The sequence below is a fragment of the Passer montanus genome, unplaced genomic scaffold (assembly GCF_014805655.1).
Source record: "Passer montanus isolate IOZ18808 unplaced genomic scaffold, ASM1480565v1 scaffold26, whole genome shotgun sequence".
Taxonomy (NCBI): domain Eukaryota; kingdom Metazoa; phylum Chordata; class Aves; order Passeriformes; family Passeridae; genus Passer; species Passer montanus.
The window spans coordinates 5,776,741-5,800,005 of record NW_024367261.1 but is presented as its reverse complement, the minus strand read 5'-3'; the positions used below and the strand labels follow the sequence as shown (position 1 = coordinate 5,800,005).

The 23,265-nt window shown below is 39.8% G+C and overlaps 1 protein-coding gene across 1 annotated transcript; it reads right to left on the bottom strand.

The window, feature by feature from the left end:
- Positions 1-129: 129 nt before the first annotated feature.
- Positions 130-15,403, bottom strand: MCUR1 (mitochondrial calcium uniporter regulator 1). Its single transcript, XM_039711995.1, has 9 exons — positions 15,283-15,403; positions 14,221-14,331; positions 12,662-12,765; positions 10,333-10,434; positions 9,585-9,626; positions 7,732-7,803; positions 4,213-4,266; positions 2,951-3,065; positions 130-1,573 (listed from the first exon to the last, which is right to left on the bottom strand). The coding sequence occupies exons 1-9, from the start codon at positions 15,401-15,403 to the stop codon at positions 1,518-1,520; spliced, it is 777 nt and encodes a 258-aa protein (XP_039567929.1). The 3' UTR covers positions 130-1,517.
- Positions 15,404-23,265: the final 7,862 nt, after the last annotated feature.

Here is a 23,265-nt window from a genome sequence, read left to right as displayed (position 1 = left end):
GCATCTTGGAGGGGCTGTTCACTTTGCAAATTCTTAGCTTAAAAGACTTCATATGAACAGTGACTTACCTTCAACCAAGGAGACAATTTTCAAATACAAAAGTTGCTTTTATAATGAAAACACATCATATTCTATGAAATATTCAAAATTCTTTATTTCAGGCCAGTATCGTATTGTTACAGGCATCCATCTCCTCCTCTGATTTTGTACATGATCAAAGTTGGCACTTCCAACCACAAAAATACAGGCACAAAGTAGCCAAAAAGCTTTACTTTCATTAAGAAAAGCCATTATTGTGCTCTAACAGCATTTATCACCAGTGCATAAATTAAGCTCCCCTCCTAAGAGCAAGCAGGAAAGGGAAATTTCCCTTAAGTGAAGGAACACAGATGGCAGCTCTGCTACTAAAACAGTAATTTCATCAGTGGAAGAATGACAGATACCTGGATACACTGGACATCTTTCTTCACTGCTTTCAGTGACACTTCCTGATTTATGTGGGTTTAACATCTTTACAGGTGTCCACTGCTGCTTCAATTATTATCACTATCAGAGTTCCACATTTTTAGAATCAACATGATTTTTTAAGAAATGAAACAGTAAAACCCCCAGAAGACTGTTGCTACTGCAGTTCTCTTGCCTAAGAGCCTGCTTCATAACCACAATTTAAAATCTCTTTCCTTTCTAGAAGCATCAATTCTCTTTCATCAAGAAGGCAGCACCTGGGACACTTTGTATCACCTAATGATAAATTAACACAACCAGTGTATCTTACTGCATTTCCAACTTCCAGTTACAGTGGTAAGGTAAGCAATTAGCATATGGAATGAGTATCAGATACTTATGTCTACCAAAGGCAAGTTAGTCACAAAAATCTCTACAAATACCTTACAAACAAAATTAGCAGCAAACACTGCTATCTTTACACAGGACTCGTTCATGAACACAACTGATTGGGCAGCCATCTGGAAAAAAAGCTGATAGCTATGTTACAAAAATAGCCAAACAAATATTTGATCATAGTATCTGTAAGAACAAGTGTTAGAGGGAGGGAAGTGAGCATGATTCAGTTAGCACAAACTCCACTTATACAAGAGTGCCTCCAAGCCACAGAACACGTAGCTTCAGTTTTACACTAATAATAAATACTTCAGTCCAACACATGCAACTGAGTCTGGCCAACCTGCCTAAGCAGGCAATGGAACATAATTCCATTGATTTTCTCTACTGCATGCAGGCCCACTCCATTGTCAGGAATGCCAGTCTTTGCCTACACAAAGGCAGCTGCAGCTCAGAACGGAGGGAAATTGCAGAAGCGCTTCCGTCAGAGGTAAGGTTCAAGTTGGCATGGTACGTGCACAGTTTGTTTTTAGGCACATCTTTGGTTACATTCTCAACACAGTCTGCTTTATAAAATAATAAATAAAACAGTCAAGATTTGGTTAAAAATTCAGGTAAAGATTAAAAACTTCTTTTCAGAATCTCAGGCAAAGAAGTCTCTTTAAATTCGTGTTTTGTTATATCCATAAACGATAAAATCCCAGTGCTACAGTAAGGCATGTAAATACTGAACCTGAAAGAAAATAAAGATGGAAGGAAAATGGCATTAATATTGACATCAAATCAGTATCTCTCAGTACTTCAGAAAGCTATGTACACATCTTACTACAATACTAAAAGTTCCATGACTTCCCCACCCCCATGTGAGAGACTAAGTTTTTCATTTACAACAAACTATTTCAAGGTAGGAAGAGCACAAAAATGACAAATAAGAAGGAGAGAAAAAAAATGCTGGAAAACTATCAAAAGGCTGAAAGAAATCCTTACTTCCTCACTATTCCAAAAAGGTCAATATAGCAAGTTACAGATGTAAAACAAGGAAATAAATAATGGGATTAATAAAACACAGTCAAGTATTTAGCAAACAAATGAATGAAAGCCATTTTAAGGTTTATCAATTTTACATTTTTAAAACTTGTACTGAAATGAAATAGAATTTTTATTTCAAGACATACACACAAAATATTTTTGCCTTTGTTTGCAATAGGAGCCCTTCAAACACAATACAAATGATTTTAAATTATTTTTCTTCCATCTAGAGTTCAACTCGTTTTTGAGTAGGAAAGGTAAGAAAAAGAATTTCCTCTCATTTTAATAAAGCACCTTTTATTTTTCATTTTATTGGTTGTCTCTAAACGATACGTCTGAAACACAGTACCATGAGGCTTATGTGCCCGTACTTTTGACAAAGCCCACTGTGAAAAAATAATCAGAATGTCTAAATCAGAATAATTTTCTACTGCAAACCTCATTTAATAGTACTGCACACTTAGTAGTAAAATGTCAAAATGTTAGTTACCTAGGGCAATAATGTGGCCACACATATATAGTATTTTCTCCAAGCATTGTGTAAATATGGAATTTTAAATAATATGTGGCCGTGAACAGTCAGTGTGGCCACACATATATAGTATTTTCTCCAAGCACTTGTGTAAATATGGAAGTTTAAAGAATATGTGGCCTTGAACAGTCAAAAAAACTGAAATGTTCCTTTTTGCACAAAGATCTCCATCAGATGGATGAAGAAATCCCAGTAATACATACTGCAGACTGCTTACATAAATTAAGTCAGGCACAGAACTGTTTGGTTGTTGTTAACAGGCAGTCTTTTAGATTTCTCACACAAATTATTATTATTAACAGTAAAAACCTGAAAAAATCCCATGCAAAATAAAGTTGTGAATCACAGGAAACTTCTTCTGGGTTAAGTACAGAAATAAGACTGCTAATCTTGCCTAAGACTATTTCAAGTTTGGGTGGTTTATTTTTGTTTTTTGGGTTTTTTTTTAAATAAGAGCCATTATAAATACAGCCACTTGAGAGTTTGCCAAACATTTAACTGCCAATTTTTGGCAGTTTCACCATCAGAGACAACCACCAGATTCCTCACCTGCTAAGTATTTAATATTATCAAGCTTGTGCGATTCAAGCATTGTTTTCAGATCCGCAACTTCTGTGTCTATTTTTCTGTCTGTTTGGGTCAGAGCTCGGTCTTGTTGCGCGTGCTAGAAAGTAAAGCAACAAAATGATGCAATTTGAACATTTTCTAGTTGATTTAGAAATTTAACCCATCCCTTCAAGTCGTATTTCTGCTTCCTCTTTAAATACATGTTAATTTGCATTCTTACGGAAGTTACAGAATTTCACAAGGATCCTAAGTCCCACTCTGCAGTGAATGGCCTGTACAGGGATGGACTCCACAACCTTGGCGTTATTGGCATCATGCTCTAACCAACTGAGCTAACACAGACCTTATTCAAAGACAACAAGTTCTTTCTTAGCTGATTGTATCCAAGGAGCTGAATAATTTAGTGAACTCAGGAAATTTATGTGATTACATGTTCCTTAAAAAGTAATCTAGAAACTGGCAGAACTGGATGCCTTCTTATCTCAATCTAACAGCATAAACATTAACTTCAATCTGTCATTCAGCCCACTGACTAAAGTCACTGCTCAATTGTAAGAGCTACTGAGAAGCCTAAAAGCCTCTTGTGACAAAGTCATACTGGAGCAGAGTGATTTATGGAGGATTAGAAAAACTGAGAATTGGTCTTGTGTTGTAGAAAAGCATGTCTTTGTCTTGCAATGAATTTTACCAGAAAATCAGCTACAAATTCAGAATTTGATTAGGACAGAAGACAGGACTTCTGCTAAAAAAATATGGGATAGAATTATTACTCAGAAGAGACTGAAAAATCCAACTTGTAAACTAATAACAACAGCTGTTGAGTTGCTGATAATTTCAAATCAGCACTAGTGAAACATTATGAATCAGTTAATGATTTACTGCTAGAGGACTTACAAGGGATAATTCAGGAAACACAGAGAAGTAGCAGTGCTTGGTAAAAACCTCCTATAAAATGAAGGCAAATCAGTCTAGCAGTGAGTTTCTCTCTAAACATGGGGGAAAGAATTTCACATTGTGAGTGGTGTTTAATCTACAAAAAATGCTACATGCATGAGGTTTCAAAACAAAGTGACTACTGAACAGCTCATATATACATGCAGAGAGTCTAATACTATATATGAAGGTCTTTTTGTTCTGTAGACACTTAAGTTAAAGTGCATAAGGACATCACCAAAAAGGATATAAGGTCTGTAACACAAGTACAAAAAGATTTGCTGTGTAATAATCAGCTACTAAGTTCTTACCAATTCCACTATTTCTGTCCTCATTTCAAGTAGTTTTCTTTCATTAAGTGAATACTAGGAGGAAAAAAAAAAAAAGTTAAATATTACACTGTCCTTAAAATGTTTTTAACTTTTTTTCCCAACTTAAAAGCATGTTTCTTTGTTTCCAGATTACATAAAATACATAATCTGGACAAGATTATTGTCTGACAGCACTTGAGAGACAGCATTGTAGGGTACCTGCTGTCCTTTTGAAAAGCACACTTCAAAAATGTGAAGTGAAACAAGTTTTTCAGACACTCACCTTCCACAAAATCTGTATATATTATTAAGCAGCTGGAAGAGAGGCTGGCAGATTTGCATTTCTGAAAAGCAAGGGCCTATGACTCTAAACAATAACTCTGGAACAGTTGACTAATCCACTGAGCATACAAGCACAATCAAGACTGAACCATCTGCTGCCTTCAGGAAGGGGAGAACACTTTTAAATCACATCAAACTCAGCTATCAACAAAATGCTTAGCCAGCACCATATGCACTCACAATTTCAATTGTTCTGACCTGTCATTTCATGGTATATTTGTTAAAACAGAAAATTTGTATCACACATGAAGCCTTTTGTTTGTGGATCATCAGAAGCTGTGGCTTATTTTTAAGTTACAGCTATTTGTGTTCAAGGAAAAGTTAAATCCAGAATAAGGAATCATACCTTTAAAGCAGGTTACCTTTCTGACTCATGAACAGGCTGGATTTACCTTGACACTTATAATGGTTCCTGCCTCACTACTGGAGCAATTAAATTATTCACAGACAACTGATAAAGCACCAGTTTCCAGTGAAGAGTACTAAGGTCATCAGGCATCTATCTCAGAATCCTGAGTTAAAGACCAATAACCTTATCTATTGACATTCCCACGTGGAAAGTCACCTTATTTTTCCTTCACTCTGGAAGCTTATTTAAATTTAACATTAAAATCAGATTAATATACATAAATGCTTCAGCACTGAAAAACATTCCTTAAAGATCTAGAACTCTGTTTGGACGTTTGACTGATCTCAAGTTGAAGTTAAACGACAGCAGGCTGCTACAAATGTAGAAAAGTACATAAAGACAAATAACAGCACGTTTAGATCGTTGGAGTCACTATATTCTGCAAAATGAAGACAGGGATAAAAAAATAAATTCAGACATTTTATATAAGTCCCCATTTTTGAAAGTGTCAAAAGGGCAGAATATTTATAAAATAATCTAAAAAAACCCTATGTTTTGGTAGAAATGCAGGAATTGGTCCTCACATTGAGGAACTGATGACTATCAAAAGAACCATGAGAATTAAAATAATTTTATGGACTGAAACAGTTTATGTGTTTAATATAGATACACATAGCCAAATACACATCTTCTGAATTATTTATATTCTACAAACTTTTTGGACGTTTCTTTAAGTTTTGTTTTGTGTTTAGAACTCTCTAGGTCAGACTCAAGGATTTGACTCTTAGGTTTCAGACAGTGAAATTGGCCTTTTAGCGCAAGCCATCATCACATCTGTAACACACTGTAACACAGTGGATAAAAAAAAAGAAAGGACAAGGCTAAACCTCTCACTCTGAAATTCAACAGGGAGATTTCCCCTTAAGTCCACGTTTTTCACAGTGCAGGAAAAATTCAACTTTGTCAGATACATCTTGAGGCTTTTAACAGCAAGCTTAGAGACACTGTGATGCATGAACACATAAAGTATAGTACAGAAACTTGTATATATTCAAGTTTTTAAATAATTTCTGTATCCTGAAGACACAAATCACAACATAAAGAGATTTGCACTAAGCAATGTGCAAATTCTAAGGATTCTCTGAGAAATAAAGTAGAAGAGACTATAAAACAATAAACTACAAAAATAAAAGATAAAGCATTTAGAATTTGAAACATTAAAGACTGCCAACATCAGTGTAGGCAAACTAGGAAATTCTCTTTCAGCACTTACTCCACATCAAACTGAAGGATAAGAACATTTTACTTATTGCTTTAAGTTAAAACAATTAAAATTTCGGACACTTCTCTTCTGAAAAGTAACTTAGTAAGAACGCATGGTAGCCTTCAATTTTCTTTGTTTTTTTTACTCAGAAACTGGATATTCAGTCCTTAGTCACATTACAATTCAAGTAAATATAACAATAATGCTGTGCCGACTATAGAAAACACTGGATTACATCTTCCCCCCAACCCAGCATATGTGCCACAACCTGCTCCCCATTCAGCTGCCTTTTCCCTCTTCTGTTCACACATTGCAATCAAATGGTGGGGTGGGGGGAGGAAAAAAAAAAGAGCCGTTTCCATAGAAACGATGAAATTATAGTTGCACAAGAGACTACAAAGTTGATCAACTTTTTAAAGAGAAAGTTGACGCGCAGTTTGCCTTGCCTGGTAAGCAAAATAAAAGACCAAAGTCCAGATTTCATGATCCCACCTACATTAATATACCAGAAAACACTGCTGCCTAATTTATCACTGGTGCAGCGGTTTCATGTAAGTTTTGTAAGCCCAAATTGTTGCAAAGCTTATCATATACACGATGACTACATTTCATATGATGTTTTTTAAAAACATTACCATGAAGTATTAACCTTTAAACAAGAAGTCTACCTGCTCCAGTTGTACCTTATTCAAGCATCGACCACGGGCTAACAGACTGCTAGTCATTATACTGAGTCACCAACACAGCTGTTACCTAAACTAACCACTCACTGTTTCTAGGGGCACACACAGAAGATGATGATATCTACTTGAACAGTTCTTATTGCCTGGATTGAAGGTAAGTATTACAACTTATATAAACTTGTCTTTATAACATACCTAGGAAAAAGGACTGAGAAATAAATAATAATAATTTAGAAAAAGTCATTAAAAGATCCTTTAATTTAGAAGATGCCATTTCATTGAGATCCTAAAAGCTACTGAAAAAAAGCATCAATGAGAACAGAAATCTAGAGTGCTATGCATAATGCAAGAACGCGTTAATCTTCTAATTTTACATCTACATTATGCTAATTTAAGATTACATCTATTCAGATCAATCAGGTATTTCAAAGCTCAAAAGCAATATGAACCAGGATAACTTACAATTAAAAAAAAATAATTTACAACTACTTCTACAATAGGTATTTTTTGACAAACTAGATACATGGAAATGAAACATCTCCAGTGATGATTTAACAAAATGTAAGCAATAGTAAGTGTGTAAATAGAGAAAGAGATATAAAATACAAAACCCTCTAGGCAGATATTAGATGAATATCTAATATATTTAATTGTAATGTGTTAATCCTGATATTAGAACAAGAGCAAAACAGGTAAGACATACAGACCCAAACATGGCACCTTGCATTTACCAGCATAGGGATGAGTAACTTGGATTAATACCACCTTGAAGCTGAGTGATACTATAGGTTAGTAGGAAAATGCTCTTTGGGTAAGATGCTCTTACCCAAATTGCGAGATTACTCAGTGTTGAGATGTTTCTAGCAGTAACCAAAACTTACCAGTTCTTTTACTCTGCTCTTCTCCAGGTTTAGGTTTAACTTGTTATCTGCACGAACTTTGGTAATTTCATCCTAATGGGAAAAATTAATAAAGCAGCAAGAAAGATTTTCTGTTTTATCATAAGCAGAAAGAACTGGAATTTATTTTTATATCTCATGAATATGAGTTTCTCTCCAATTAATGTATACAATTAATAAAGCAGCAAGAAAGATTTTCTGTTTTATCATAAGCAGAAAGAATTGGACAAAAACATTTTATCTTTATTTTTGTATCTCATGAACATGAGCTTATATCCAATTAATGTATATAATTTTCAGAAGTATTAAGTATTTATATTCTTCACCTGGGAAGTATGATGTTCTATAGTACGAACTGGATCTCAAAATCAAAAACTAAAATTACTTTTAACCCTGAGAACAGCACTTAACTGAGAGCACATCCTTCTATAAATGCAGGGAATGTTTCATATATCCTGTAACTCTCTCTGATATCGAAAAACCCACGTCTGGCTACACCTGTAAGTTGGATTCCTTCCACAAACCAATCTTGATGCTCAAAATAATGTTCAAAGCAGTTTCTCACCTTCCATTGTAAAAGAAAATCTGTTTCTAAAGACTACAGCTGGGATTTTCAGAAAAAGCTATAGACATTTGAAAAGTCAGGAAACGCTTACTGCATTTTTAAACATCTAACTTTTTAAAACTACTACTAAGTTTTACACTTGTATTTGACTTTACCAACAGCCGTGAGTCCTGCTTTTCCTGGTGACAGCTGCCATTTTAATGCAACCTCCTGGCAGGAATTCCAGCCAGCTGACAGTTTGTCATGTGGCAAACTGCTGATCAGATGAATATGTGGGAGAAACAAAAGATTGCTGATGTTCTGGGAGATTCTACTGCTAGAACCAAGTAAGCATTTCTCAAGTAGGCCAATGCCAACTTATTAGGTTAGCATTAACAATAAGGAGACTCAATTTCTGTGTTTGAATTTTGAACTTTGATTTATCATTAGTTGTCATTTCAACAGAATACATTACAGTTTAATAAATCAAAAAACAAAATTTTTCCTTGAAGTTTTACATTGTGTCTTTTTGTATGAGCAAGCATATAACAACATGCCCTTGTGAAAATTGAATTTACAGTTAAAAGTAAAATATAGACATCTAGCTTTTAAGAAAAGATGGCTCAGATCTTTGATCCTCCACTAGTGGATTACATGAACTCATTTACATGCAACTAAAACCATAAAATAGGTTACAATTCAAAAATTAGATGCCAAATGTATTTTAAAACAGAGTAAGCTTTTCACACAGCCCATTTTCTTGCAATGGTCATTTGCTCCCCAACAAATGGGACCAAACATAATGGTCTCAAAATTAGTGGCCTTAAAAAGCCATTAAAATTCTGGACAGGTAACAGGAAAGTCTTCAGAGAAAAAAAGAAACAAAAACAACACCAAACCAAACAATCAAAACCCATAATTAGTAAGTAATGTGATTTTAAATGTATGCTGCATCTTTAATGTATAGGCAGCCTAAATGCAGAACTTCACTCAGCCTTAATCATTACATGGCAGCCACTTTCTGAATCTGAATTAAGGACATAAAAATATCTTCAGTTATATTTTGGTTTGCCTCTTGTACTAGTCACACTTTCCTGTCCCCATAAATGAGGTATGCATGAAAGTGCCATTGCTGCAGACCACAGTGTACTGTCAACAGCAATTTCAGTATCACACATATCATAGCAATTAAACACAGCTTAGAATATGAAATTCTGAAAGTAGCACTTTTTATTTTTTCCAGCTAATTAGACAGGTGTCAATTTTTAATTATATTGGTATGGTATCTTACCGTGACTTGCTTCTTTATCTGTTGGAGCTCAAGTTTTATTTTCTGTGAGAGTACAAAAAAAATTTTAGACTTTATTACTGCATATAAACCCACACTATCTAGAAATCTACAGAATTTGTATGATCAGTGACAGTGACTATAATCATAATATGAAAAGGCAGGCAAGCCAAGCACTATTCCATGTCCTCAGTATGTGTACAGATGAATACACATGCATGTTTACTCAGTACTGTGCCCTTCCAAACAACAGCACAAGGCAGAAATCAGCAGTGTCCCACTGGCAGCCATCCTGACACAGCCCAGGAGGTCGCTGGCTGCTTTTGCCATAAGGGCTCATCACTGGCTCATGATCCACCTCGTGTCCACTAGGTCTTCCCTGCCAAGCCACTTTCCATTTGGTCACTCTCAGCCTGTCCTGGTGCCTGAGAGTATTTCCCAGGGGCACGAGTGGGCACTTCCACTTATTCAACTTCATGTGACTCCTCTCATCCCATTTTCCCAGCTTGTTGATGTCCCCATGAATGGCAGCACAACTGCCTGGTGCATCAGCAGCCGCTCCCAGCTTTGGATCATCTGCAGACTTGCTGAAGATGCCCTCTGCTCTGTTCCATCAACAAGTCATTAATGAAGGTGCCAAACCATCCCAGCCCCAGTTATCCCCTTTGGTACAAGATGCTTTTCTACATCATTATTATAAAAACAACAAACAACAAGTTCTAGAGTAGAGCTTTCCAAGACAGTAACTTACCTCGTTTTCTGAACGAAGTGCTGAAAATTCACTTTTTTCCAAAATAATCATGTCCTTTTTCACACCAGCAATATGGGACATAACTTGCTGAAGTGCAATTTCCTTTAAAAGAAGGAAGAAGAACCTTAGAACATATCACAACTATAATACTTTTCCTCATCTGTGCCTACAAATATGAAAGACTATTTTGGTACCCTGAAATTTTTAATTCAGCAATTTCAGGTTGATTATCCAGGTTTCAGAAAGCAAGATAGAGTGACAGTGACAAAATAAGCAAGTTAGGCTCAAATGTTGGTAATGTCTGACAAAATTGGCAGTGCTAACACAGAGCAGAATAATTCAATTATTAGCCTAGGAAACATTTGCTTCCAAGTCATCAAATTCTTAAGCTAGCAAAGGCATTAGGGAAAGCTGTCTTTGAGCCAAATGAGGAAAGCTGGCCTTCAGACCAAAATCCCTCAGTGCAACCATACTCTTCTGTAATTACCTCCTGTTCTGCCTCTCCCTGCAAGGAAGTCTCTGCCTCACTGCTCAGAATCACGCACTGATGCTTTGAATTGCTCTTCTCAGTGCATTACACTGAACTGACAGAAGACAAACATGAATTCTCTGCAACTCTCAAAGATGCAAAAGTCTGTAGACATTGTTCTAGATCCTACACTACCCACACATACATATAAGAACTGCCTTCTCTACTGAAGATCTTCCTCTAATAAGTAGTCCCTTGCTTTTGCTTCTGGACTAAGACCCTTACAAATCTGACACAGCACTGTAACTTCAGTTTTGTCACAAAATGCAATTCTACCTTGCAGCATTTAATTTTGAGTAGTACCCAAAGATGCCTCTCCAGGTTACCTGACCACAAGACTGAAAAAAATGGGTCAGAGTTCTGGACATATTACAAAAAGTCTACAGAAAGTGTACTGCATGGACACCTCTTTTCTTACTCCTCAGTGTCTCCAGATTGTTCTTGTTCTCTCTTCTCCTCAGTGGACTCAGCAAACAGAGACCAGAATCTTCCATATTCTTTCTCTTCTTCATGCCTATATATACACACATATGTAAATCTGTTTTTCCCTAAGGTTTTATCTAACCAAGGTAATACTTTGATAATAGCTTGTCCACAACATTCCAAATCTTTCTTCTGATTTTTTGTTCTCTTTCTGCAGAAGACCTTGTGCAATCAAAGACTATAGTGAAGTACAAATTTACCATGTGGCCCAGTGCTGATGGCACACACGCTTCCTGAGCTGCCATACAAACCTACACATTGCATCTTAATGGCAGAAAGTCACTTGAGGGTCAAATCTAACAGTCTCAGAACACATCTACCATCAGTAGCAGCATTAAATTCAACACAAAACAACTTTAATTCAAAAAAGGTAGGCACAGAAGGAGGCTGAGACTGCTTGCTGTAAAATACAACTAACCATGGGAGAAAAGGACTCTAACATAGCATTCCCTGAGTGACTGTGGAACAAATTCAGCACAAGAGGAGGACTGTAAGTTTGCCTACAGTCTAAAAGCTAGGAAGATTGGCTTGAAACTTCCCAGGTGGAAAGTGCCACAAAATCCACTTTGGCAATATTCCACTTTTTAATGAGAAACCCCTCTGCCAAGACTGTTACACTACAGAGACAGCAGCTGCTGTTTTCTCCTGTCTCAGGACAGCAGCCTGGTTACTATGAAACAAGTTGCAGCTTGTGCTCGGAAGGTGACCGGGGGCTGTGAACCCCAGGCTCACAGAGCAGCCCCAGGAGGTTGTACTCTAATACAACATAAATGTCACTGAGAGACAGAGATAAACAAACAAGTACCATATAACAGGACGGTAAATAACTGAGGGGATTTGTACTTCCTTGTTGCAAGTCTACAAAAGAAACGTAGAAATTCAAATCCATAAGAGGTATAAGAATACCTCTTATGACTAAGTGTTTACGGTAAATAACTGAGGGGATTTGTACTTCCTTGTTGCAAGTCTACAAAAGAAACGTAGAAATTCAAATCCATGCATTGAATACCTCTTATGACTGTCTAAGTGTTCTCAGTAACTATGTGTCATGTTACTGTTGTTAAGGTTGAAACTAAAAAACTACTTGTGGTTTGAACACCAACCCACAGTACTGAAATCTCAAGGTCCATCACAACACTTTGGTAACTACCTGATAAACTCAAGACAAAATGAATCAGTCAATAAGACGAATGTTTGCTCTTCACCTTCAAACTTTTAAAATGCAGTGTATAACAGCAATAAATAGCAACACATATTTCATTAGCAGGCATACAAGGCTTTAATTCACTTTAACCCCACCACTGCCTCTGATCTAACCTGCTGTACTTTGGTGACCATGTCCTTGTAAATCATATCCAGGTTGGTGTTCATGATTTTCACTAATGCAGATACAATGACCTCCGACTGCTGAGTAGTGAACCCTAAGCAAAACAAAGAGTGACATTCAGAGAGAGATCCAGATCTGGACAGTTTACAGAAATGCCACTTGCTGATCATCAGCACCAAATTACAACAAATGCCAGTTATGAAAGTTAATAAAACACAGAACTCTTGATCCAGCACTAACAAAAGAACACAGTCAATACCTGCAAGTTTCCCCACCCCACAACTGTCTGTGAATAGGATGACTGCTTCCATAGCACAGAACTATTATACTATCAGCATGATAAAGAGAGTTCTCCAGTTACTGTGGAATGTCATCTCTCACTTGTAGTTACTTCCATGAGCAAGCAAGAATTCTGGCTCTGAAAAGCAGATACTTCATTACACTATGAAACTTCAGTGCCACTGAAGATATACAAAACTCAACAACTAAAACCACAGCCAACTGTCCTGATTTTAGGTCTACCAGCTTCTGAGTGCCTATCAGAAAGTTTCTGAACTGAATATATTGGAAACTATACTAAAACACTGTCCCTAAAAATACCTTCATCTTTTCCACCCTCAAAATGTAGGAGTAAAAATGTCACGAACAAGAGTTAATCATTATGAAAAGAACCACTTGCAAAAGCGTGATTATTTCAAACTCACCAGCAGTTCAGCATCAGCAAGCACAGCTGAGAGCAAGCCACTTTCAGTAGCTGAGCTGATATAAAAGTTTAACTACTCCTAAAAGGCTCCTTCTCCCCTTATCCCTCCTCCTGACACTCCGACCTGTGCTCTCTCAACTGATCCAGCAACTCATTAAAGCAGTGTCTCAGAATACCAAACAAGAAAAAGAGCTGGAGAATTTCCTGAAAAGTTCCTGGCCCATGGAAAAAGAAACCACCTGGCAGGGGAAGGGGACTATGACCCCTCCATTGTAGGAATAGAGAGCTGTTACAAGTCACTTCAGCTGTATTGAGCTTCACCTTAGGATACCTCTCCCACCTCAGCACTGAATTCAAAATAATCTATTCCCTTATCTGTATAGCATAATGCTATTTTTAAGAGTATTCTATGCTCTATCCTAAGAGCTGCACTGTACAAAGTAGTTCATATTCCATCCAATTGTAACACACTGGTGCATATTCAAGGTATAATATACCAAATATGAAGGAATCCAATTAGTACATTTTAAACTACTGCCTTGAAGGCTCTGGGGTTCTTTCCTCTCAGTTCTTAAAATTGCATTTTTTTCTTAGCATTTTTAACACCAATAGGGCAAAAGTTATTCCAAACAAAGCTCACTGTTTCCAAATAAGCTCACTGTTTCCTTTTTGGAGCCAAAGAAATCCTACCCATGGATTATATGTCCCGACCTAGTATATCGATAAGCCCCCAAAAATTCATAAAAATCAAGGTGTAACACTGTGTGTCAAGGAAAAGTAACAAGCTTGTAAACTAAAAAAACACTCAAAAAGCCATTAAAAATAGCTACCTCTTTCAAACATTACCTTTCTCTTCCAAGAGGCATACCAGTGCATGAGTGTCAAAATAAAGCCGCCTATTTCCTACTAAGGAAATATTCTCTTTGCTTTGTAAAGATGACACAGAGATGCTTACATCTGTGGGGGGAAAAAAAAAAAAGTTATTTCTTCAGAAAGAATATTTTAGCAGCATGTTTGCTTTCCAGGATTTTCCTTACTACCTAGAATGTTTTTCACTTATGACAAAACAGTTTGTGTTGAGATTACCAAAGCCTGCTTGAAAGTGAAAAGACATCTGATCAATAAGTGCTATGTGCAAGAGCTGGAAAACAGGACACTATGCTACTGCTCCCCTTACTAGAGCTCTCCAGGAATACAATGTTCTGGAAAAAATCCCTCCAGCTGACGTGATCCTGCATCTGTTCCTTTATGGGAATCACCTCAGCAGGTGGAACCTGTGAGCACTTCAAAGCTGGAGGGCTAAATCCACACACTCTGTCCCCTCTTTGTTAAAGAAGTGAACTTGCATCACTTGCCATTTAAGAAAAAAGTAACCACTCACAATTTGCCATTTACTGTTTTTGCAGAAAATACTTTTAACACTGAAAGCCAATCTAAGGCAGTGTGTTGTTTCCACTGGGACGTGTAGTGTATAAACAACCCTGACAGAAAGAACGTGAGGTGGGGCACGAGCTGAACTGCCAAGAGGCAGGATATAAAATCACTTAGGTTGGAAAAGACCTTTGCGATCATCGAGTCCAACCTTTGGCCGAGCATCACGCTGTGAACCACACCATGGCACTGAGCGCCACGTCCTTAAACACCCTGGGGACGGTGACTGGGCAGCCCGGTGCATAGTGCAGCCGCCTTTTCTGTGAAGAAATTCTTCCTCACGTCCAACCCAAACCTCTCCTGGCACAGCTCGAGGCTACGTCCCCTTATCCTGTCGCTGGCTATCTCGGCGAAGAGGCCGACCTGCGTTTCGAGTCCATCTGGAGAGCGACCGGGTCCTCCCCGAGCCTCCTGTTCTAAACACCGCCAGCCCCCTCAGCCGCCCTGCGCGGACCTGCGCTGCACACGCCTCCGTACCCGCGCTGCCCGAACTCCCCGCGCTCCCAGGACGCCCCACGCCCGGGGGCTCACCCCGCTCCCCGCGCTGCCCGAACTCCCCACGCCCCCCGCCGCTCGCGGCCGCCTGGGCCCCGGCCATGGCCGCGCCGCGCCGCCCGGTCCCGACGGCGGAAAAGGGGAGGGGAAGGAGGGAAACCGCTGCTGCCGCTGCTGCCGTCGCCACTACTGGGATGCCATCGCCGAGCACACGCCGCCCCGGCGGCTCACTTCCGCCACAGGCGCCGTCCCGCTTCCGCCTCCGGGACGCAGCCAAACACGGCCGGTGACGCCGCCAGGGATGGCGATTGATTCTGCGGCTCACGGAGCGGCCGCGCCGAGGAGAGCGGCGCGGGCGGGCCGGGTTCGGCGGGCGGTGCTTGCGAGGGCGGTGCGGGCTCGATGCCGTGGAGGCGGACACTGCCCTGGGCACAGAACCTTGGAATCCGGGATCGTGGGGTCGGCAAGGCTGGGAGAGACCTTTGAGATCGTCTAGTCTGAAGGGAATGAGGGGCTTGTCTTTAAAACAAACTGTGGATCTGCTGGCAAATAAAGCTAGCTACTGAGGGATAAAAGAAACAATGGGAAGGATTCCGCTTATTGATAAATAGAATGAGAGATTTGTCTTTATAAACAAACCGTAGGTCTGCTGATGAATGACATTGATTACTGAGAGATGGAAGAAACAATGGGAATAACCATAAATTCCATAAGCAATTCCACTAAATGGCACAAGGAAAAGATAAAGGGGGGGTTGTTATACATTAGAAGTGGGTCTTAGGCATTAGGTGTTTTAGGGAATCTGTACCTCTCAAGTACCTCAGCCAATGGGGAAAGAGAGGGGGAAATGCAGATGGGGATTTATGATAAAAAGGAGGCAACGTCCTCCAAAAATTTGAGACACCCGAGGGGAAATGCCCCATGGCCTCTCACTTTATTCTATGATAAAAAGGAGGCAACGTCCTCCAAAAATTTGAGACACCCCAGGGGAAATGCCCCATGACCTCTCCCTTTATTCTGATAAATACTAATAAAGTAACGGGACTCCTCTGTCTCCGTTTTGGACATAAACCTCTGCTGTTTGTGGATTAACTTTTCTAAGTCTTCCTACCAATCAGTGCAGCACTGCCACTGTAAACCCTAAATCACTAAACCAGACAAACAATGTCAGACAGAACTTGTCACTCTGCAATGGGACTGGGATTTTGGGGCTTGAAGATATTAACCAAGTAATGCCCAGGACTGGGCAACTTGGTGGGGCTGGAGCCTGAACCATTGAACAGCTGCCCTAAGCACTAGAGTGGGTCAGGTGTGCTGTTTGTTTGGTTCTGCCAAAAATACAAGTTTCTGAGAAATATGGGAAAATGAGGGTTTTTTTCTATGTGCCTGTTGTTAAGACACATTACTTAATATTTGTAGGAAATTAATAGAAGAAGTTGATTCATCCCATTTTCTCCAGGCAGCACTTCAGAGCAAGCTGATATTTTTCCTGCTAGATACAAATTCACAGAAAAAAAGGAGCACCTTTTCTTCTTCCTACTAGACTCAATAATTACGGTAAATCAGTGTGAAGATGGCATCATTCAGGTGTATCTATATAAACGCAAAGGTGGGTGACCCGCCGTGGCACATGGCAGTGTCACAGCAGCACAGCAGTGTCTCTGCAGCCGAGACTGCACGTACACAAGGCCAGCAGGTCTGCAGCAGCACCCCCTTCCAGCTGCTGTGGTGAAAAAGCAGAACAGTAGAGGCCCTTGGTGTTCTTACAAAACAAACTATAAATATGACTTTGTGTATCAGAGTGTCCTGGTTCAGGGCAAATTTGGGAGAGAACCCAAAGTGGAAAAAACTGTTTATTAAACAATAAAAATGAAACAAACAATAAAACCTCTTGCCGCTCCAAAAGAGAGACAAACTCAGAACAGTCCCCTCCGTGGGCTGTAGCTCAGCTCACTCAGTCTCTGATCAGTCCCTCCTGTGCTGGAAGTGCCATGGCCCAGGCCCAGCCCGGTGGGCCACAGGTGGAGGTGCCGATGTTTCTCAAGATGTTCAGTCCAGAGCAGGTTTGAACTGGTCCAAAGAAAAGGAAAAAAAGTCCAGGCAATGTTTTTGCCTCAGCTAGCTAAAACTAACTAAAAGCCAAGGAGAGCTCTGTCCTGCTGTCTGTCCATCCGCAGACAACACAGTCCAGGAGCAGGAATGTGGAGGAGTGAGTGCAGTGTCTGAAAACAAACTGCGCGCTTCTTCCCTCCCCTCTTCACTCTCTGGAACAAGTCTCAAAGGTGCAAAACTTATTATTCAGCATAAACAGAACAGTTGGGGATAAAAGCATCATGTAGTCAACCCAGGACACAGAGAGATATCATTATACTTGCGGGCTGCATGAACAGCCATTTCTTAAACCACTTGCACTGTTGATGGTCAGGGTCATCAGCAGGCCGACTCGCACAGCCGTGTTTGTTTTCATTGTAAGTGAAAGTAGAAATATGCTTAATAAGTTCACTGCATCTGCTTGGCTGTTCCATGCACACTGCCTGGCAGAAGCACAGCACTGATTGCTGACATTTGTGAGTCTGCAGTCTTTTCATTCTGTGGATGATTCAGAAATGGTGCAGTGTATTTTCTCTGATACTTTCTTCAACTGTCCCTTTCAAAGCCCTGTGTGCTACTTACAGCAATTGAAAGGCAAAACTATGACTGCTGAAGTATTTTCTTCTATATCATCTGCCAGTTTGCATTTTGCAGTTGTTTTTTGTGCCTGGACATGATGGCAGATAATGGGTGCTGTACAGATGGAGGTTCCGACTGCAGCTGGAGCCAGCCCCGTCAGGGTCAGATGCACCCACACATGCTGGCTATCACACAGTGCCGCTTTTCATCTTCTCTAATGAAAGCAGAGTCACTATCACAAGCTACAGAGATCTCCTAGGGCAGATGACTTTGTGTCAGAGATCAGTATTTTAATTTTTTCCCCTTTCCAGTGTCATGTCACCAGGTTGAGGGAGGTGATTCTCTCCCTCTACTCAGCTCTTATGGAACCCCACCTGGAGTTGTACATCCAGCTCAGGGGTTCCCAATGGATGAAGGACATGGACCTGCCCGAGTGAGTCCAGAGTAAGGTCATGAACATGATCAGGGGGCTGGAGAACTTCTTCTACAGGAGAACATGCTGAAAGAATTGGAATTGTTTACCCTGAAGAAGAGAGGGCTCCAGGGAGAGCTTGTAGCACCTTCTAATACATAAAGGGGGCCCACACGAAAGATGAGGAGACTCTAATTACATGGGCATCTAGTGACAGGACAGGGGGGATGACTTTAAACTTGAAAGAGAGTTGGTTTAGATTAGATATTAGTAAAACATTCTTCACTGTGAGGGTGGTGAAGCATTGGAACAGGTTTCCCTGAGAGGCCATGGATGCCCCATCCCTGGCAGTGCTCAAGGCCAGATTGGATGGCGCTTTGAGCAACCTGGTTTAATGGAAGATGTTTCTGACCATGGCAGGGGGCCTGGAACCAGATGCCTTCCAGTCTTTAAGGTGCCTTCCAACCTTCCATGGTTCTATGATCTTCCACATCCTATTTTTGACCATTTCCTCCATGTTGGAGACTGTTGTGTACTACCAGCAGATAGATTTCTTGCATTCTGGAGGCACCTTCAGGAGGCTACAGTGGCTTCAAAGTTATCTGTTTTGGTAACTGAGCACTGGGGACTAATTTCTGCATGAAAAGGCAGAAATGGTGCAGTTGCAAGCCAGGAGAGTCAACAGGACAAAAAACTTTCTGCTATTTCATGATTGTAAATTGCTTATAAAATGCTCGACTTTAATCTATCCATTACCCCTTGATAGCCAATAGACCCTGCTTAAAGACTATAAATGAAGCAAATGCTTTGTGTCCTGAAAACTTCATCCCTGCAGGCATACAGCATTCACTGATCTATGGAGTTACAACCCCCTTGGTTGTAAAAGTGAGATCTGCAGAGAAAGAACAAGTGGTGAATGACCTTAGAAACTAGGGTAACAGAAATGGCAAAGTAATGCAAAGTGCAAAATAAGGACTAATTACAACATCTTCTGTACTTCTAGGTGAAAACTGAAGGAGGATAAAGTGAGCTCTGGGACATATTAGTTGACCCACCAATGTGCTATGGCTTCAAGGAAAGCAAATATAACCCCAAGGTGTATCAAGTTGGATATTTTCAGTGGTTCACATGGAAAGTTTCATTGACCCTTGAGTATAATGTAATTTCAAGTATGAAATACATTTCTGGTAACTTCAGTAATGATGAATCCAAGTGAAACTGAGACCCTTGTGTAAACAGGATAATTAAGGGGAGTGAAGCATCCTTTGAGTCACAGGTGATTAAAAAAGAAACTGGCTTGTTTAACTAAGCCAAACAAAGCTTGAGAGGGGTTCTTTTTTGCATTTGTAAGCAAAATGGATGAGTAAAAGTAAAAAAAAACGAAACAAAACAAAAAAGGAAGGTGAAAGAACATTACTGGTAAAAGAACATTTGGTGTAAAGTGGCTGTAAATAAATGTAGATTGGAAATTAATAGGTTTTTGTTCAACAGTATAGTTTGTGAAAAGCTTCTCCACAGGAATCAGGAGGGATCAAAACCTGAAATCAGTTCTTAGATGAGTGTGGTACACTTGTGAAAGGGATTTTACAATACAGTTCCCTATAATAGCAAGGGACTGGTTCCTGTGCCCTTGCATTAATTCTCTGCTATCGAGTTTCTTCACTTTGCACCTCAAGCATTTGGGACTAGCCACTGTCAGAGACAGACTAATGAGCTAAAAGTACTGCAAGTGCAATCCAAAATAGCCTTAACTAGTACTGTCACTTACATAAAATATTTTAACACAGTAATTGTATAGAGTTCAGGGGCATTAACAGCTACCAGGGGTGATGAATGCCCCAAACTGTTCTTACTTCTAAATGGAAAAAGCTAAAAACCTCCCAGCATGGAGAGTCACCATTGCATGAATGCTTTCCCCCATCGAATGGAAGAAAAGGGCTGTAACAGCTTTCGCATGAATATGCAAAAGGTGCATTTCGAGTAATTTCAGTGCTGTTATGTCAGAGATGAGCGTGCTCCCGTGATTTTAAAGTGAAGGCAGCACCTAAAACAGCAAAGGCAGAAAATAAGATACAATTGTTTTCCTTACCTACACCAGACAATAATTTTAAATGCTCAAAGTCTTCTCAGATTCTTTTCCGGGGGATGCATAGGTGAGGTCCTTCCTCTGTTACTTTGTTCTCTTTTTAGGAGACGAGTCTGAGATTTCTCCCGTTAAACTCGTTTACGCACTCGAACAGGTATAGATGGCTCGTAAGGAAGGCTGAGGATGCTACCCGGAGGATGCTACCCGTAGGTGGCAGCAATAACTTCTGCTGGTGCTGCCTGTCAGTGCCGCTCCAATTCAGCCTGGGGACCCAGACGAGGTTTAAACCAATTGACCTGATCCTCTGAGTCGCTAAACAGCTATTCCAGAGATCTTTAAATGGGGTCATGCACCGAACTCCTTGCAGAAACCACCAGCAGAGTGTATCTCCCTGGAAGCTGGTTCAATTGCCAGAAATAACCCTGCTGTGATTTCTTGAAGGAAGGAGGTATAATATTTATTCAAGTGCTATGGTTGACAGCAGTAAGAAATGGCATTTATATTAGAATATTAAATCCTGCTATATTGTCATTGGCTGTGTTTTTCCTGTAGAATGAATGGATAAATACAATCTGTGTTTAAAGCTATCAAAAACTGAGTGCCATTACAACGGAGGACAATTTGGACCAATATAATTTCCTGCTAGCCCAAGAATTACCTTGTATACAGAATATTTATGCATTCACCACCTTTGACTGAATAAAGACAGGAGGAATTGTTGTCATGATACAGAGGGACAGCAGCAGCTGCTTATGACTGATGTGTGCAGGAAGACAGAAGTAAGGGAGTCTATTATCTGTAGGAGTTTCTTATTTTTATCTTTACATGCTGGGAATCATATAAATTGCAAATAAGAATTTCATGTCTCCACAAACCTGAACTTAATTCTTTCTTAAAGGAGTCCTGCAGTGGGATTGCCAGGCAGGACTTTCTGTGCTGTATTTTAATTGCTCTTCAGAGATCTGGTTCATTCTGGCTGAAGATTAAAAAAAAAAAAAATTCCAGGCAAGTGAAAAGGAAAGGAGTAGATTGGAATTTGGGGCTCTTCTCTACTAGTGGAACCTTTCCTCCCTAGGGATTATTTGCATTGGCTTTTTAATTTTCTGGAAATGCATCTATTATTTACAGTTTTTCCCAGGTATCTCAGGCAGGGCAATGCAAATATACAAGACAAAGTCAGCAGCCTATGTGTGCTCTTTAAGAAGGACATGATATGCTGTGAAGAGAATTAGGATCAAGAGCCCTGTGATGGTGTGTGCAAGGATGCATGAGCAATCTGGGTGTGTTGCCAGCAGTTTTAAAGTTTTACCAGAGTCATATGAGGACAGCAATACTGTAGTGGCCTCTGGTGTAGCAGGCATTGTGTGCAGTGCAGAAAGTATGGATTTGAGGGAAGATTTAAGGAGGAGGAAGAGGAGAGGCTTTGTAGAGTAGTCCAGAGGTGTCTTCCAGGTGAAATTGTGCAAAAGAAAGATTACAAGAGTTAGTAGTAGGGGACAGACATGAACTTGAAGTGGTGAAAGGAGGACAGAGGAGATGAGCATAAAGATTTCAAAGAGAGGCTGAGAATATGTTGAGAATATATGACAGACTCAGAGCTGAAGCTGTGCCAACTCTGTTTGATGCAGCTGCATGAGCAATGGGGAAAAACCAAAGGGGGCTGGAGCAGTATCTGAATATGGGCCAGAGGACTGATGGTAGCAGTGACATTTTGTACTGGGCTGAGGGGCTAAAATGGATGTCAGGCAGGATTTGGGCAGGCATGTAGAGAAAAGAAGAGGCAGATGTAGGGGAGGGAAATGAAGGTGAAAAGTGGACGGCCGTTACTTGCCGTTCATTATTCTGTGAGACAGTTAAGCAGTGAATCAGTTATGATAGCAAGCAATTGTGTAGATAATGAGTTAAGCAATGAGGCAGTTATACAGCAAATCATTTCTGATATTAAATAAAAATGGGGAGAATCAACAGCAATATGAATCAATTATGCAGAGAACCATTGCCAAAGTCAGTCGGTTAAGAGAAACAGTTATACAGCAAGAGAATGAATAAATTAATTATCAAGTGGGACCATAATGCTGACAATTAATTATGAAGAATCTTCCTTTGTGAGAATGGGCATGTCTGTGGCAGCTTCATGCACAGAAAAAAATCCAAAACAAAACCATAAAAACAGGTGCAAAACTAATGAAGACACAAGCCCTTTACCAGTTGTCAGACCCTTTGTGACATCCTCTCATCTGTCTCTTTGGGCTAGACTAACCCATGTTGCAGTAGGTTCTGAAGCCATTGCAGAAGCAGAGAAGAGGAAGCCTGTTTCTCCACCAAATCTCCCTTCACTGAGAATATGGACATGAGATAAAGGAAGTTCAGAGATGACCGTGGCTCTGACAGGTATAAGGAGCTCATGGTCTCTGGAGTCATCTAAGCAGCACAGAGAGTCCCAGGGTTCTTCATGGACCCCAGATTACTCAGGGTCAAATTGTACTTTCTACCAAAGAGACTAAAAGATGGATATTCTCTGCCTTGTATTGGTTTCCACCTCTAAAAAATAGGTGTCTGCCATTAGCAGGGAAATGTTTCCATTTTGTCAGTTGTCTCTACAGTTACAGCTGGATGAAAAACAACCAACCTTTTGGATACTATGCTCCCTGATAGTGTCAAGTGTAAGGATTCTGCTTCAAGAGACATCTGTCTTACTTTAAACAGATAAAAATGTAAGGCAAACCTCAAGGTGGTGGAAAACAAATTTCCAAGTCTTCATTCCTGTGGTATCAATGAAATAACTGATTTATACATG